Source organism: Adelges cooleyi, unplaced genomic scaffold (assembly GCF_023614345.1).
Source record: "Adelges cooleyi isolate 19-005CV unplaced genomic scaffold, UGA_ACOO_1.1 ACOO_flye_CR_arks_rails_tigmint_CR_PRNA_247, whole genome shotgun sequence".
In the NCBI taxonomy this organism is placed as follows: Eukaryota; Metazoa; Arthropoda; class Insecta; order Hemiptera; family Adelgidae; genus Adelges; species Adelges cooleyi.
Window position 1 is genome coordinate 1,176,347 of NW_026095912.1, and position 18,788 is coordinate 1,195,134.

The window sequence follows — 18,788 nt, forward strand, 5'->3', positions numbered from 1 at the left end:
TTGCTGTTTAATTTATATTCTTTTAAGTATACTATAACTATATTGAAATAATGTATTTAATGCATGACATAATTAATACAAACCTATAATGCTTTCTTTAACATTATACGGTAGCTCATAGTTAATATTTTACATTGCTTAAATATCATAACACATTAGAAATTAATATAATATTCCAAATTTTTTCGATGACGCTTGAAACTAAAAACTGCAATTTTTTTTAATATATTTTCTTTTATTTCCTTATAGTTTGATAATGTGTTTTTAATTAATTTAATTATTTTAGTATTTGACGATTGAACTACATCTATGAAATACAAAAACATTTTATATTCGAACGGCCGACAGAAGCTTTTTAACTCGTTTAAAAATAGTTTAAAATCATCAATGATTCTTAACAAATCATTGGCAGACAGTTGGTCTTCGTTAATATCGAAACTATGACAATCAATTTCGTTTGTGCTAACACCATTCAAATCTTTTAGGATCTCGTTGGCCTTTGTCCTTGATTTTGCTAAAATATATTTTATGTCGTTAACGTCGCTTATTATTCCAAACTTAAATTCTGATATAATATACACCAGAAAGTCATCTTTATACGCCATTAAATCCAATGCGTTTACGATAACGGTATTTATAAGATTTCTGTAGTCTGCCAAGTATGGAAAATTGTTTTTCGTAAACATGCAGTAAAACCGAAAAGTAACAATAAAATCTGGCATCGATAATTTTGATTACCAAAAGTTGGTGTTCGAGTCGCCCGTGTGGATTGTTAATCCAAGTGTGATTTTTCACAAATTCTTTAGTTATAGCAACCTCGCCATCATGTCGTTGTTTCGCATTACTCCAATCGACATTGACTTCTGGTATTTGTCTGAACAAAAATTGACTTTGGTCGCCCCAGAATGGTTTTAGATGTAAAAACTCGGTCGGTGCCAAATTGACACGGCTATTTAAAATATCTCTAATTACTATGGAACTGTGTAAAAAGGTAAACATATTTTTGTACACTTTAGGCTTTTTTGAAACCAAATCAGATTCTAATGCATTCTCATCAATACATTTTGCGATAAATTCTGAAACGCCAGATTGCAGTTGGTTGTCTTCGACAACTTCTATTTCACTCGGAAGACGTTGTACGGTCGCTAAATTGTAAAAAACAAATTTAAAGAATTTCATTTTTAAATTTTCTTTTACAACACTTGTTCACATAAATGATATTTTTCGGTTAGTCAACGAATATTGATCGTACTTTGTCTAAATATTATTTTACATAAATTTCTACCAAATTATTATTTAAAAATATATAAGAAAGCTACTTCACAGTAACTGTTTTGTAGTTTATTAAAAATACTATGTCTGATTGGACTATTTTAAAATGATAATTATAAAATTACCTATTTTAAAAAAAAGTGCTTTAGTATCGATTGATAAAACCTTTGTTAGTAAATAGTAAAAAAGCCAGTAAAATAGAGTGGGGGTATAGTGGAAATTTTGAAAAATAATTATACTTTCTGTTGTCTTTTGTCTAGATTTCAATCAAACGACGTTCAAATGACGTCAAAGCATGTCGAAATATAAAGATAGGAAAAACATACGATTCCGTAATCACTATAGCTAGTATTTTTATCATTAATTATTTTAAATAAAGTAGCCCATAAAGTTCCTCTTCATGTTCGGGTTGTTCAATGTCGAAAATACCTACGACCATTCACTATAAAATATTTTGAATTAAGGACTGACAAACGGTCTGTTTTATAAGAGTTTTGTATATGCAGTTATAGGATAAAAGTGGTTCTAATAAAATTTCGACCATGTTATTTGATACATATAACTCAATTTTGGCAATTACCTACACAAAAACTATTTTTTTGTCTCGAACACTTTTCTATATTTTCCTTAGGATTTTAATTTATAACTTTTTAACTTTAAAATGTCCACAACTTTCTGTCAGAACATTCTGTTCAACAGTTTTTATAATAGTTGAATGTTTTTAAGCATAGTTTAACAAACAAATTAACATTAAATAATAAATATATTTTGTTTTATTATCTATTAATAATAGTTATTCAGCTGTTAACAGAAAAAAAGTAGCTTCACTAGTATACTGAAGCAGTTAAACCCTAATTTAGTGTCTTGATTTAAAACAAAGCATAATTACAATATTATACATTTGTTAACATAGAGTATATTGTCTGAATATGTACTATTATAATATGTACTACTATACCCCCCCCCCCCATCAAACATATTCATGTCAATATATATTTATAAAATTATAGAAAAATGACTCTAAAAATGATGATATGGAAGATATAAAATAATGCAAGACGAAGTTTTCCACAAAAATCAATGTGGATAATTTGTATTTTGATAAATCGGTATTCTAAAAAAGGAAAACAGCAATAATTTAATGAAAATATTATAATATTAATAGTAATTATTCAATTGTTAAAAACAAAAAAAGTAACTTCACATGCATGCTGAGAAGTTAAACTCCAATTTTGTATTTTTATTTACAAAAAAAACAGTTACTATTACTATATAAAAATACAGTGAAAAAATTATTCATGCAGTATGGTTTTTTTTTTAATGCAAACGTTTATGCTTGCAATAACATTACACGGTTTTATAAGGGTTTTATTATGCGAGTCTGTTGAAATATGATAAGTAAATAAAATTTTCAAAATACATTTAATTTCTCGTATTTTTTAAGCAATACTTAAATTAGTATTTTTCTTTAATTTTGTTATAATTTGATTAATAATCAGTGTGCTCATAATTCAAAATTTAAATTTTATTGAGCAACCGACGATTGCACTACATCTATGAATTGCAAAAACACTTTATAATCGAACGGCAGGCATAAACTTTTTAACTCGTTTAAAAAAACATTAAAATCATTAATGATTCTTACTATCAGTTCGGTGGCAGACAGTTGGCCTTCGTTAATGTTAAAACTAAGCAAATCGATTTGGTTTGTGCTAACACCATTCAAATCTTTTAGGATCTCATTGGCCTTTGTCCGCACTCTTGTGAAAATATCTTTAATGCCATTGATGTCGCTTATTATTCCAAATTTAAATTCTGATATAATATTCACAAGAAAATCATCTTTATACGCCATTAAATTCAATGCGTCTTGGAGAACGTTAGTTACAGTGTTGGTCATCGTCTGTTCGTCCAGTGTGTTAAAATTGTTTTCATAAATATACAGTACAGCCGAAAAGAAACAATAACATCTGGCATCGATAATTTTGATCAATAAATGTTGGTGATCGAGGCGACCGTACGGTTTGTAAATCCAAATGCGGTTTTCTACAAATTTTTTGGTACTAGCAACCTCGACTTCATGTCGTTGTTTCACATTACTCCAATCGACATTGACTCCGGGTGTTTGACCGAACAAAAATTGACTTCCGTCGTCCCAGAACGGTTTTAGATATAGGAATTCTGTCGGTGCCAAAGCGACACGGCTATTTAAAATATCTGCAAATATTTTGGAATGGAGCAAAAAATTAAATATATTTTCGTACACTTTCGGCTTTTTCGAAACCAAATCAGATTTTATTGTACTCTTAGGAAGGTATTCTTTAGCTATACATTTTTCTATGAAATCTGAAACGCCGGTTTGCAGTTGTTCGTCTTCGAATGGGTTTTTCTGAATGAAACGTTTGTTAGCTTCGTATTGGCTGATTGCAATAATTTTTAAATAATAACTCCAAAGCCATTTGCCCGTTACTAAATTTCCCCACATTAATAAATGTATTATAAGTCCGGCTTCCTCTTTAAGACGTGTCACAGTTTCCTCGTTATCAATGAAAGGCTCTCCGTTTTTTAGCATTACAAATAAGTCCCTCAAGTATAATAATTTTGATTTTGCAATTACGCAAAAACTACATCTGATGTCTTCAGCTTTTGTCTCTAATTTAACCCGGCTTTTTAATTTTAATTGGTAATTCGAAAAAGTTCCCAAAGAACGGGTTGACAGGTTTATCACGTCAGTTTCTTTAATACTAATTGACTGTTTGTTGAATGTTTTCAAGTTATCTATGGTAAGTACATAGTTTAGACTAGATAATTGAGTGGATAATCGCAAAGGAGTAATCTAAAAAAAACACATTTATATATTATTATAAAAAAGTAACTTCAGATAAACAAAGTTGGATTGCACAATAGTTTTTACAGTATTAAGAACAAAAATGTCTCGAAACAGTCTATTATTTATCCAACGATTATTTATACAGCTGCTTGACATAATTTATCTTTATTATATTGTCTGAAAAAGTATAATTGTGATTACAAATTAATAGAAATATTTAATTTATGCAAATAACATTTCTAAATTGTACCATGTAGGTATGTGTATCTTAACAGAAAAAACACTTATTTTTCAATTATTTATATATTATATTAATTTATATTATATATATATATATATATATATATATATATTATATTAAATTATAATAGTTATAACTTATAATATATTATACGTTTTGTAGACCTTTTTTCTTTTTTATATAACATACAAATCATATATATCATACGTAAGACATCATTTTGTAAATATTTGTAGGACCGCTATCTAGCTTAAAATATAAGATTAAAACTATTTCAAAGAACAAATATAAGCTTACCTGGTGTTTACCTGCTGATACGATTGTTTTTATATTCGATGTTATAGCAAAATAACAAAACAAAAATGCACAATTGTTGGCATTCATAATTATTTTATATATTAATATACTAAGTAATATCTTTTGTGTGATATAGTTTAACTAGTACTAACCTATTATACTCGCAAGACGTTATACGGTCGCTAAAGTGTTTCATTGTATTAAGATTAAAAAACAATTCAAATATTTAATTAATTTTTTTTTAAATTTTCGTCAACAACACTTGTTCATACAAATGATATTTTTCGGTTAGTCAACGTACATTGATCGTACTTTGTCTAAATAATATTTTACACAAATTTCTACCAATTCGACTTTTTATAAAAGAAATTATAATAAAGCCACTTATAGGCAGTTAAAGGATAAAAGTGGGTTCTAATAAAATTTCCACCATGTTAATTAGTATAAGTTTTAAGATATGTTGTTTTAATTTAAATAGTTTTTTCTATGAATCTAATTAATTTTGGAAAATACACAAAAACTCTTTTTTGTCTTGAACACTTCTATAATTTTCCTAGAATTTTAATTTTATAACTTTAAAATTACTCCCAACTTCTTGCCAGAATAATCTGTTCTACGGTTTTATTAAGAACTGTATACTTGTTGAATGTTTTCAAGCATAATTCCCAGATAGGAACTTTAAACATTAAAGAAGTTAAATTGTTTTACTTAGTTATCGTATTAATAGTAATTATTCATCTGTTAACAACCAAAAATGTAACTTCTCTTGCATACTGAAGCAATTAATCTGTAATATTGTATTTTGATTTAAAATAAAGTAATAGTCAGTACTACTATATAAAAATACAAGTATAATAGTACAGTGAAAAAATTGTTCATGCAGTATGGTTTTTTTTAATGCAAACGTTTATGATTGCAACGACATAATACGGTTTTTATTATGTGAAACTGTTGAAATAGGGTAAGTAAATAATATTTTCAAAATACATTTAATTTCTCATATTTCTTAAGCGATACTTAAATTAGTATTTTTCTTTAATTTTGTGATAATTTGATTTATGAACATTGTGTTCATAATTTAAATATTTAAATTTATTAAGCAGCCGACTATTTAACTTCATCTATAAACCGCAATAACATGTTGAAACTTAAACGTACCCAGTATGCATTTTCATTAAAAATACTTGCTATTTAATCATACTGTAGATTAATAGGGGTTTTTTTTTTATTACACTTTACAGACTACAGCATGAAGCATCAAACTGTAATTTATTCGTGTGTTACACTCTTGCCTTCGGGGCGTTAAATATGTATAATTATTATTAATATGAGAAAGCAGCTCAAGTCAATACGCGGAAAGACGAAGATAAGGTTAAATTTCTATGTATTTGTATCAGAGAGATACTGCTAGTATTTTTTTTTTTTTTTTTGGAAAATTTAGAAGACAAAACGAACGACTGAATTCAAACAGTATTTCGCGCCAAACGACACCTCCACAAAGATGGCCGCGACCCGGCAGAGTGCCTCCACGCCGCACCACCTCCCGCCGATGCACCGGCAACAATGCATTCCAGCGGACCGGACCGACAACAGCAGAGCCGCCGCCGTGCAGCTGCCGCGGCGGCGTGCCCCGTTGTTTATTATCTTTATTATTAACGTGTGATAACGACTTCTATTGTATACAATAGAGTATTTTGTACGCCGCCGCCGCCGCCTCCGCCCCCACCGCCCAACCTTTATCGACACACAATTATTATACAACCGAGCTAGACTGCACGGTACTCTGTACAGTCGTCGATAATAACATTACAATAAATCATTACAATAGGCCGTAGTCGTCCGTAGTCGCTTGCTAGCCCGTTTCGGTTTTCTTGTTTTTGTAGTTTTTCTTCTTCAAGTCTAGCCGTCATCGTCTCCATCCGTAAAACAACGTCTTGGTCGCGCACGTTAGCAACGCCCGTACACCGAACGCCTACCCGCAATCCGTCCGACGTCCAAACGCGCGCGAATACCGTACCAGGCAACCTGGTTTCTCAGCAAACATGACTGGCGGCGGCGACGTTGTGGAGACCGCTCGATTCGTCGAGCCGTCTGCCTAATCGGCTAAATCCCGGTAGACAGCTGCGGCACAACCTACGCACAACGGCCGGCGTCCGTAGAAAATGAAACACCGGCATAGGGTACCGGCTCGGTCGGGTTCGCACCCGTTACTGTTATCGCTGCTGGTTTCGATCGCGATATGTTCGGCACGGTGCCACTCATCGTCGAGACAACAACACGATACGCAGTCAATGTCATCGGCCGGCGGCAGCAGCAGCAGCATAGTGGTCGACGACACCGGCAATCCCAGTTCTGGGCACGGCAGGTGTGAGCCAATCACCATACCGTTTTGCATGGGTATCGCGTACAACCAGACGGTCATGCCCAATTTACTGGGTCAACAGCGCCAGGACGAAGCCGGTTTCGAGGTGCAACAATATTATCCACTAGTCAAAATCCGTTGTTCGCACGACCTGCAGTTTTTCCTCTGTAGCGTTTTCGCTCCGGTGTGTACCATCATTGAGCGTCCAATACCGCCGTGCCGGTCGCTGTGCGTGTCGGCACGCAACGGATGTGAAGCCATCATGAACGGATTTCAAATCGAATGGCCCGACAACTTGGAATGTAGCAAATTTCCCGAAAGCCCTGATCAGTTGTGTGTCGGTGAAAATAACTACACAGAGTCCGCCACGGCCCAAGGGACAGTGAACAATAACGGAGGCCAGTCGGGTATCCACTCCATACTAGTAGACGGCGGTGGAAAAGATTCGATTGCCAACACTGGGTCCAATTCAGCAACCAGACATTACAGCGGAGTGGGAGGATCTCAAAATTCGATTTCCGGACCATTTTACGACCATTTTGGATTCGTTTGCCCTCAGCAATTTCGAATGGAACCGACCAGTCAAGGGTTTAGTTTTACCGGCACTAAGAAGAAGGGGGGATCTACATCGTCTATTCCGTCGGAAAGAACATTGAGTTCCTTGTACTCTGGCTACTCCATACGAATTGGCAACAGGCAAGTAAAGGATTGTAGTGCGCCGTGCGACGCGTTTTGGTCACGCGAACAGACCCAAACGTCGAGAAATTGGGTGGCCGGCTTGTCCGTATTGTGCTGCGTTTCATGTCTCTTTACGTCGCTCACGTTCGCCATAGACACTCGTCGCTTCCGTTATCCCGAGCGGCCCATAATCTTTTTGTCTCTGTGTTACCTCATGGTGTCCATATCGTATTTGGTAGGATGGATGGCCGGCGATTCTATAGCATGCAACAAACGCAACCTGATTGTCCAAGGAACAAACAGCCCTCCGGCAACGGCCGACATTGACGGCAGTTCCAACGGATCGTCCGAACTTTGTGTGGTACTTTTTATGGTGTCTTATTTTTTCGGAACGGCTTCAAGTGTATGGTGGGTCGTGTTGACGTTGACATGGTATTTGGCGGCCGGTCTCAAATGGGGACACGAAGCTATCGAGGCAAATTCTCATTACTTTCATTTAGCCGCGTGGACAGTTCCCGCAGCCAAGACTATCACAGTGTTGGCCATGGGAAAAATCGAGGGTAAGTTAAAATATATAATATTTAACATAATACTACGTAATTGATATATTTTAAAATTTAAATATATTTAGCTCAACATTTATTCTATAGTAAACATAAAAAAGTCGGAACTATGAAAGTTGTTAAGCTCAAAATAATATCTATATATTTTAATTTTAATTGTGCTAAAAAACAAAATATCAATAGAATTCCTGTTTTAATTCAACTTAAGGACAATTACAATTTCTTTATTTAACTAATTACCTAATATCACATAACAATAGTACAAACAAAAATTTCCAAGTAAAATTTATATGTACAATCAATGAAAAAATTGTTAAAAATATATACATTTTTAAAAATGTTTATTTATTATAAAATTGTTATCAATAATTAATTTTGCTTTTAATTATTTGTTATTAAATGAATTATAAATACAAATTATTACTTATTAAAAACCAATTTCATAACAATTCATAGACTTAAAAAAAATTAAAAGTTATTTAAATTAAGTATACAAAAATTGATCTGTTCATATAGACCAGACGTGAGTAATTAAGGGCTAAGACTTTTTATTTCCATTTTTTTTTCAACGTGGTGGGAGGAAATGTGTATAATTATTTTAATACTGTTATTATTATTATTATATTTATATTTATTATAAATTATACATAATTATTTTAAAACATGTTAGATACAGTCAAGACTAATTGTACATAATAAAAATAAAAAAATTATAGTCTGATATTAATTTCTTCAGTAGTTCTATTTATAATAGAATTTATCTATTTATTAATAATTTATTATTATTGTTATGAATAATATTTGGTAAACAAATCAAACGTTTTTATTTGTATTACAATATTATTTAAAAATCTTTAGGTAAATTTAGTGGATTATATTATTTTTACAACATATACAGTGGGTTTTTTAAGTATAATTTATCATTTAAATCATTTTAAAAACCATTTTTAAGTATCATATAAGAGTTAAGTATGAAGTTTTATAGTAATAATAATAGTTATTATTAGTTCATAATTCATAGGAACTAACTTGTATCTTTTAATGAAATTCAAGTGAATTTTTAAAAAAAAATTTTTTTTTTACTATTAGGCATACCATCTGATAAAAAGCATTGAAATCATTTGTTTTTAGTAAAATTAATAATGTATTATAATAAAATCTACGAATCACACTAAAAATAAATAATTATTTCTACTGTTTAACTAATATTACTTGTTTCAATAAAACTATATATATTTTTTTTTACTTTAAAAGTTTATTAACAAAAACAGCTAATTATTTTGTATTGCTCGTTTTTGCTACAGGCGATGTGCTGACCGGGATTTGCTCGATGGCTGTATGGAGCGATGACACTGCGGTGAGAGACATGATTTTGATACCGTTAGTCGTCTACTTGGTGCTGGGCACGGCGTTTTGGATGGCCGGGTTCGTTGCGCTGTGTCGCATAAGGACCGTGATGAAACACGACGGCACGCGAGGCACTGAAAAGCTAGAAAAACTCATGATACGCATCGGAGTGTTCAGCGTGCTCTATACGGTGCCGGCTCTCGCTCAGATATTGTGTTTGGCCTACGAGCACGTCAACCGCGAGGCGTGGCTGCACACGTGGCACTCGCAGGTGTGCCGCGATCCCAAATTTGCCATTCCTTGTCCTAGTCAACAGAACGACGCCGCGCTCAACGGGACAAACAGGCCCAATTTCGATATATTTGTCGCCAAGTACATGGTCTCGCTGGTGGTGGGACTGACGTCCAGCGTGTGGATTTGGTCGGGCAAGACGGTGAACAGTTGGCGTAATTTTTTGGCCAGGTTGCGCAACAAAAGAAACGGACCGAACAACAACGGCATAGTGGGTGTGAGGGGCAAATCCGAAGCATATGTGTAAATAAAAATGATCCGATCTAACTCTACGTCAATACCTAGAATAATATTATAAGTATAATCCTTTTTTTTTATGTAATATCGTAAAACGTTTGGTACTAAATGTAATTTTTTATTTTTTTTTTGTCACTTATTCGATTTTTAACGAATAATAATATACAACGAAAGGACTGCGCCGATCAATTCGACATTATTATATTTTTTATATTATAATTGCTACAATTAATAAAATTTCACCGCATTCGCATATCACTAAGTATGACTTAATACGCTTTTTGTTTTGTAATATATTAGTTTTTTATGTATTTGTGTAAAGCATTTTTTTTTATATTAAAATGTAATATTAATTGAATTGAATTGAATTTTTTTTACAATATAATTCAGTGGGAATTTTTCCGCCCACTATTTTATTTACTGAAATATAACAACCGTCCCATATTTTGTTAATGTTTTAATTTTAATTTTATTTTACATTAATACGTTCGAAGTATTATTATTAATGTTGCGAGCCATTTATGACGTTTTTTATTGACCGTAATTATTTTATCAAGTACAAGACTTATTAACTTATAGAAATATATTATTTTATTCGTATTACGTTTTATACTGTTTTATATAATATATTATTATTATCTTTTTTAAAAAAAACCATCACATTTTGTTACGCGAGTATAATATTTTTTATTACGAGTTAATTTTTGTAACTGTCGCTGCAATATTTTTCTACAGACGAACAATCAAAATCATATTATGTTTTCTTGATTTTTATATACTTCAGTTTGTAAATATTTTTTCGATAACTTTATAACAGTTTGTTGTAATACTAACAGCTGTTTTTATTTGTAATTATCATTAACGATATCGCTACTTTTACTATGTAATACTATTAATACATAAAAAAAAAATTCATTATTTTTAAGAGCTTTCATATTTTTTATAATATTTTATATATATGTAATTTTTTTTAGACGCATTTTTTTATACATAACATTTTCATGTACAAAAATACTATTACGAAATAAAAGTCATTTTTGCGAACAACGTTCGGCATTATCATATCGGTCAGGTGCGAAAACATACGTTAGAGGATTTTATAGTTGTATTATTAACTGACAATTGATTAAACCTACTGACTAAATGCTATACAAGAGAAAATAAATTACAAATGTAAATAATGTAACGAAACAAAACGTGGTAAAAGATAAAATACTATAAAAGAGCAGTTGACAGTTGATAAGGTTTTTTTGCCTTTCATCCATTTTTACAACATTCCTATAATATGTCTAAATATCTAACTAAAATACAACTAAATCTGTAAGAAAAAAAAATCATAGACATTTTTTCATTTGATTCATAACTTGAAAGTACAAAAAAAACTGAGTGAACTTTTCTTCGTCTAAAACTTAACCTGTTAATCCGATAAAATAACAAATGTATGTATTAATTGATTTTATTTTTTTTAGTCTTTATAATTTTTTTATTATACATATTTATTACAAATCATAATTATCATTATTTTAAAGCCAATTTTTTCAAATAATCAAATAATAGTACACCGTTTTTCACTGATTTACAAAATTCAATATTATATATTAAAAAATTAGTTGAATTGGGATTTAAATAAATAACCTAATAATTATTTTTAATTATTTTATTACTAATTCCAAGATTTGCTTCGGTTTTTTTCTAGTTAAAAAAATATCATTAACGAATGATAGCCATTTACATGATAATTTATTTTATGAAAAAATCTATACGCTCAGGTCTTGAGAAACTACAAAGTTAAAAGTTACATGTTTGATGTTACCCATATACATTAAAATATTTATAATTTATACTTATCATACTAACAGCTGTGTATTATAGTGTAATATAATCTACACTATTTTATTTAGTCATTCAACAAACTCCAATTATTAGATTACCATGTTACCACTATAACACTATATCTCTGTATACAAATGATTAAGATGAATAATATTAGGATTTATATCTATTAAAAGTTTTGAAAGTTTTAAATAAGATGGTTTGAAAAATTTTAAATGACCATTGGGTGTTATTAGGTTATTTTTTTTGTCAAAGATTAAATAACTACATTTTTCTATTCTGTGATCAACTATTTGAAAGAAAAAAAAATTCTGACCACAGAATAACCAGAAGGGAAACTTCAAAAAAACTACATGTGTTCTTATAAGCCGCCGAAAATGGCCGACTGCCATTCATTGTTTCCGCTGCCGGAAACAAAAACAAAATGTCGGACACTTATCAAACACGGCCTAGGTTTCCCTTCTGGTTATTTTGTGTAGGGTCCATTTCGTTATCAAACAAAATATTGATTTAAAATATTTTTTTTAAATTTAAATTGTATTTAAGATTAGTAAATATATTTCTTAAAAAAAGACAGTTTTCTTAAATTTCATCTTTTGGAACTAATTATACACAGATGGAACTTGGCATTTTCTCGTATGGCTTGCAACGGGATATAAATTATGAATACAAACACAAAGTAACAATTTCAACTGTATTTGTAAGTAAACAAACACTTTCAATAAAAAAAAAAAATATATATATATATACAGCAGTATGATTTCTATATGATAGTAAAAAAATCCTGCTAGATAATTACTGTCAATCAAATTTTAGTTGTTTCTCCTCGGCCAACATTCGTCGCATAGAGAACGGCAAAAATTCCACTGGGTCGACGGCACAAATCTGATCTGTGTAGTTTCACGGTTTGCTCAACCCAACAGCAGCAATTAGAACAAATTAGAGATTGTTACGAAATCAAGTAGAATGTGGAGATTCTGATAATTTCAGTAAGTATGTGTACACTTACTATGTTAAACTTGTAAAATATTCAATATAACGCATTAAAATTTTTTTTTTAGTTGTATAATAAATAAATGATTGGAGAAGTCTTGATTTTTTTTATTGGACTTGATAAACAATATGTGTGCTATGCAAACGTAAGTTTAAGGCAATGATTGGTATTTTTTATTTATCTACCTTTGTAGATAATCTTTAATTGATTAATAATTGTTTGATTATGTTTAAGTATTCTAAAAAAACTTGTAAACCTTATAGGTCTGTGCGGCTTAACGAGGTGCGATACGGTCTCCAAGACAAATGTATGCGAATAAATAGAGATGCATCGGATACTATGACAGCAACAGCATATGGCGCAACATTGCTCTCCAAGAGTCTCTGCCGTTCTTGACAATGCTGACCTTAATAAGTAAATTTATAATACATTTAAAAGCAGCTGTTCATGTCTTCCTCGCACACATTGACCATTCTCATATAGTTCAACTGTCGCTCTTTTAGCCTTCTAAAACTTATTTTCCAACCTAATTTCTAGTCCACGGTCAACATTCGAAAACGTACAACACGGCCCTTCTGACAACTGTTTTTAAAACCTTCCATTTAGCATAATTTGTATTCTAATCTAGTCAAATCTGAGCATTATAAAAAAAAAAAACAGTTATTAAAATTATAATAAGAATTATTAAAAATTCTTAATAAACAATAAAAAACGGATTTTAATTTTTGTTTGAACAAACTAAAATAACAAACTTGTCATAATCAATTTCCTTTTATTTGTTTAGATAAAAACTAAAAACTGAAAAATAATTAAAACGGATCTGAGTTTAATAAAATGCGCAATTCTAATTTAAATTTATATTTTATTGTGTTTTGTTCATGGGCAAATGTCTTTTAATTTTTTTATTGATAATAAATATATCATTATTATATAAACAAATATTATAATTTATCTTATAAACTCCTTTTAACTAATTCACATAAAAGTTCAAATGTACAAAAATATATCGAATAAATATTTTTATATTATAATTAAAAAACTATATGGATAAATATTATCGAGTTACTTAAAAAAAAAAAAAAAATAGCCAAATTAATATAACAAATGTACCTATTATACTTAAAAGAGTATGCTAAAATGTTTTCTAATAAAAAAATTATTTACTGCGCTTAATGAAAATGTTTTTATTAAATAACTCAATATTTGCAAAAAGAAACTCTCGTCACATGTCGAAGCATCCGTTTTTTACTTTTACAATGTCAAAATGGCCTTTCGATTAAATCCTAATGCGAATGCCATTCTGAAATAATTACTTGAATTTAATATTGACTCACTTATATCAATTTTCTTCAATACGAGTTAGTTGTTATTTGTTTACAATAATTAATAAACATTATCGCTTTGGTTAATGTAATATTATAACCATCTATTTTTTTTACAGAACAACTTCTCATAAAAGTGGATATTGAAGCCGTTTGACGTTCAAAATATGATTTTGTTTAACGTATGCCTGCGATTTGTGCTGCACCTTAATCGGTAAGACATTTTTCAAGAAACTCAATCGAGAAGTTTTTTAAAATTGTATTCAATTTTTACTTTAGCTTATCATTTAAATTAAATTTTAACTACATTATACATAGTACGCCCCAACATAAGTCCAAACATGTTAACAAAAAAACATCTAAGTTTATTAAGCCAAACAAAATATGTTTTATTCAAAAAATGTCGTTTTAATTGGATGAATTGTTTAAAATTCCATTATCCGCTTTCGGAAAAAATTATATTTGAACCTTAATAGTTTTTATTTATTGATTATCACTTGACTCTGACATTTTATGTTTTGATGTATATGAAATGAAGAGCAAATTTTATCAAATATTCCAAAGGACAAACATTTTTTTTTTTTATGTATTAACGGAAACAATTTAGTATATTTCTCAGCGACAAATACAATAAAAGTTCTCGCTTAGAAAAAGTGAAAAATGTAGTTGTTTTTTTATGAATGGCCGTTTGGAAAACTTAACCAAATTTTTTCCGGTTATGTATGAAATACACAATTACAAATAGAAGAGAAATAACAATCGCATTTGGTTGAAATTGCTAAATGTTGAAAAAGTGTCCCATTAATATGAAACGTTTTAAAAGAATTACAATAAAATAAAACAATTATCTTTATAAACTAGTGAATGACAATTTTATTTTATGTTCGAAACTGGAAGTGTAATCCCATCACCATAGATTAAATATTTCAGAGCATAGCATTTTTTTAAAAAATTTTAAACTGACAAATATAATAAAAAGTCATTTATTAATCTTGTCTGCTCAATTAACTCACTTAAAATAACAACTACAAAAATACTTAAGGAACATTTAAATGAAATCTTAATTTCAACACTAAATATTTTTTAATTTAGGTAAAAATAACAATAATGTAATTAAAAGTTTAACTTATAAAATCGAAAATGTTTTTATTTAAATAAAATACTATTTGGAACAATAAATAAAGATGTATTTCAAATAATTTATTTTTTTTTTCAAATAATTATTTATTATTATTTAAAAAAAATTTGCCTGGGTTTTGTTGATCAGTTATCATTTATATACTTGCATATTGTTAATTTACTATGTAATGCTTATTGTTCGATTTGAAAACATACTTTTTCTTTATTACTAAATATAATCTATTTGGATGTCTAATTAGAAATATTTATAAAAGTAATGCCTTCTTATTTTTTATGTTTTTCAAGTATAAATTATATAAAGCACTTCACTTAGAACATTTTTTTTTTTTTTCTAAATGTTCGGTCTAAATTTGTATTAAAAAAAAAACTCATAAAATATTATTTTGTTATAGAATATTTAAATTATTTGTGAAGCAGTAAACCACTTGCTACACAAAGAATGTTATACTGGGAATAAAACGTTGTTGAATTATGTTTCAGATGGACAGCGGCGGTTAAAGTAGATAGTACTAGTTATGACAGTCTAAACATCCAAACTAAACAATGAAGCGCAACAACAGAACTGGAACTTGCCTACTGGGAAAAGGCAAATTATTTAATATGATTAAAAATTCTACTTTTAGAAAATATACCGTATGAGCCGTCGAGAGCAAAAGTGGTGTAAGTCTTGTTTTCACCCAATTTGAAGTAACACCACCGGACGATAATTTATTCTATTTTCAATCCGATACCTTCTATTTTGTACCTTATTTAGTAAAATAGGCTCATAATGATAAATTTCTTTTTAAAATCTATTTTTCACTCAAAACTGACATTCTTCCGAGACGAAGGTCAGTGTATATTTGGTGTAAGTCATTAGTTTCAACTGGTCCTTGAAAAACGTCAACTGCAAAAACGGTTCAAGTCATTTGAACAGCACATAAAATGGCACCTGTGAAAATAATGTTGTAGATACATCTACATTTAGTAGAGTAGACCAATAAAACGACAAATTTCATTGGTAAACTGTTGTTGTACACAATTTCAACTATTTTGTTTCTCAACTTTGAACTTTCTTGACTTATACCACTTTTGCTCTCAACGGCAGTCATACAGTTATAATCGTATATTATGAAAAATAATTTAGAAATAACTTTTTTTTAATTTTCTAGAGTTCCATTGAGATATATACTTTGGGAAAAAATAGCAAGGCTCGTTCTCAAGTGTCCAGTTTAACGATAATGTGTGTGCATAGCTGTTATTTTTCAACTATTTTTCAATGACAGTAATTATAATTTTGTTTTGTCTTCAGAGTTTGATACGTTCTTGTATAACATTGGGTTAGTAATTGTTGTACAAAAAGATATTCTGCACATTGATGTTTTTCACAACAAACAAATAATCTACTTTTCTCAAACGATTAAATATTCCAAGCCGTTGCGACAATGTTGATGTTGAACGATGCCTCTACTTTAAGGTTGGTATTTTATACATTTTCTAAACTTGAAGAAATAATTACTTTTTCTGAAAAGTAACAATTTTGCTCCTTATAAAATGTATAAAAGAAGACTGAAAGTTTAAGTCGTTCCTATTTAAACTTAAAAAAACTGTTAAATTAAAAAAAAATTATCTGTATTATAATTTTATTAAAACACAACATTGGTTAAATGCTTTAAAAAATTTCAAATCTTTGTTTTGAAATACTTTCAGTATAATTTTTTAAACACATGATTATTTTAATAGCAAAAGGTTGTGCATTTTAATTTTAACAAATATTCTTTACTTAATTTAAAACAAGTTATATTCAAACAAATAATTATTGATTATACTTATACTTTATTATTTCCATGTTACTTCTTAATTTTGGTCGGGTATGTCTGTGCTGACATGGCCGTTATCAAATGTTTAACCGCAATAGGAGAGACGCTTTGATAAACTTATATAGTAATTTTCTGAAACAATAATACTTCCGTTTGTATTAGCTATTAATTAATTTGTCTAATAATTTCAGGTGTTCCAAACAAGAAATAAATGCCATGACCAATCGTGTTTAGCAGACTCGAATAAGTAAGAAGTAACCGTTATATTATATTAGGGTAATTTAATTTTTTGTAGGTTTTCCTTCTAGTCCTAAAGCCTTGATGTGTTAATACTTTTGTTTAACAGTCTCTTGTTTTTTTTTTGTATCAGTTACGGCGTTGTGATAAGACGATTCAACACCCAAACGATTGGCAAGATCTGCAAATTTGGTGAAGCTTTGACAACGAAAAAATGACAAAGTCGCCGATTCGATTAAGCTTAATATATTTTACTCATATTGTATAATATTATGTTGCATGGGAATTTTATTTTAAACCTATATAAGTACAATAAGTCTTACCCGGAATTCATTTGGCACAACAAAATAATCTCATGTTTTTTTTATTCGGTAACATTATCGATCGCCGATCAAGAGTATGTTTAATATAAGTGATTACATTTTATACTATAACATAATTATTGTAATCTTAATTTTACCGATCCGTTTCTAATAAATCTAACTTCCAGCCTGTAATCATTATGCTTTCATTGAGAATTTGTTTTTGCTACTAGTTTCTTGTACTACACGTTTCAACAATTTCTTATTGTTTAAGATATGATATTATGTAAGAAAACACCCGTTTTGTGATCTTTTCGGTGCGTTTTATGTGTTTGAATAATTTGATTTAAATGTAACTCGGACGGCTGTTTTCCTTGATACAAAATTATTGTAGAATTTGTAATTTTTTTTTTTAAATACAAAAGAAAATTGAAAATTTCTTTTTGATTTGTAAGTTGCAATTTTGGAAAGCTAATTAGATGTGTTAGACAAAAAAACTAAATTAACTTTTGAATAATTGGGACCCAAAATTTTAGGACAAACACACTGTACAACCATTATAGTAAACCAGTAATTGCCATTAGACAGGTAATACTGGACATCACTAGGGATATTTTTATTATATAATGAAAAAGTAGTGCCGTCAAGTATAATAGTACTACTTTTTCATAGTTCTACATAATATATTGACCTAAACACGTGTTATTTAATTAAAAATAAAATATTTTATTTAAATGATTTAATTTTTTGTAACAATCAGTAATTCTCCAACGTAAAATGTAATTTAAGATGTATAGTACCTTTTAGACTTTAAATAATTTACTTAGTCTATTTGTTTTTAATCTTAAGCCTTAAGGTTTTACCAAAACAGGTTGTACATCTAAAAAAGCAAAGTAAAAAAGTTTCCAACTCTCTAGGAGAAAGGGCTTATAATATTTTCCTGTTTTTATTAGAAATTAGTAATTTAAGTAATTTTAACCTATTTTTAATAAGTCCTGTACCGTAACATCAAGCCAAATAATGTGTACATAAAATTTTGTTGG

General features: G+C 29.5%; 1 protein-coding gene and 2 long non-coding RNA genes across 4 annotated transcripts; all 3 read left to right on the forward strand.

Moving 5' to 3' along the window:
* The first annotated feature begins 6,378 nt into the window (after positions 1-6,378).
* Positions 6,379-10,775, forward strand: LOC126836404 (frizzled-2-like). The gene is made up of 2 exons (XM_050569756.1): positions 6,379-8,240; positions 9,548-10,775. The coding sequence occupies exons 1-2, from the start codon at positions 6,803-6,805 to the stop codon at positions 10,126-10,128; spliced, it is 2,019 nt and encodes a 672-aa protein (XP_050425713.1). The 5' UTR covers positions 6,379-6,802; the 3' UTR covers positions 10,129-10,775.
* A 1,692-nt stretch (positions 10,776-12,467) lies between these two features.
* LOC126836621 (uncharacterized) lies at positions 12,468-15,998 on the forward strand. 2 transcript variants are annotated; one of them, XR_007685359.1, is made up of 6 exons: positions 12,468-12,651; positions 12,768-12,944; positions 13,013-13,090; positions 13,209-13,359; positions 14,387-14,481; positions 15,888-15,998. It is a non-coding gene; the product is annotated as an uncharacterized LOC126836621 (long non-coding RNA). The 2 variants fall into 2 exon arrangements; XR_007685358.1 differs by having other exon boundaries at positions 12,768-12,940.
* A 558-nt stretch (positions 15,999-16,556) lies between these two features.
* On the forward strand, positions 16,557-18,441 carry LOC126836622 (uncharacterized). The gene is made up of 4 exons (XR_007685360.1): positions 16,557-16,629; positions 16,699-16,863; positions 17,398-17,453; positions 17,577-18,441. It is a non-coding gene; the product is annotated as an uncharacterized LOC126836622 (long non-coding RNA).
* Positions 18,442-18,788: the final 347 nt, after the last annotated feature.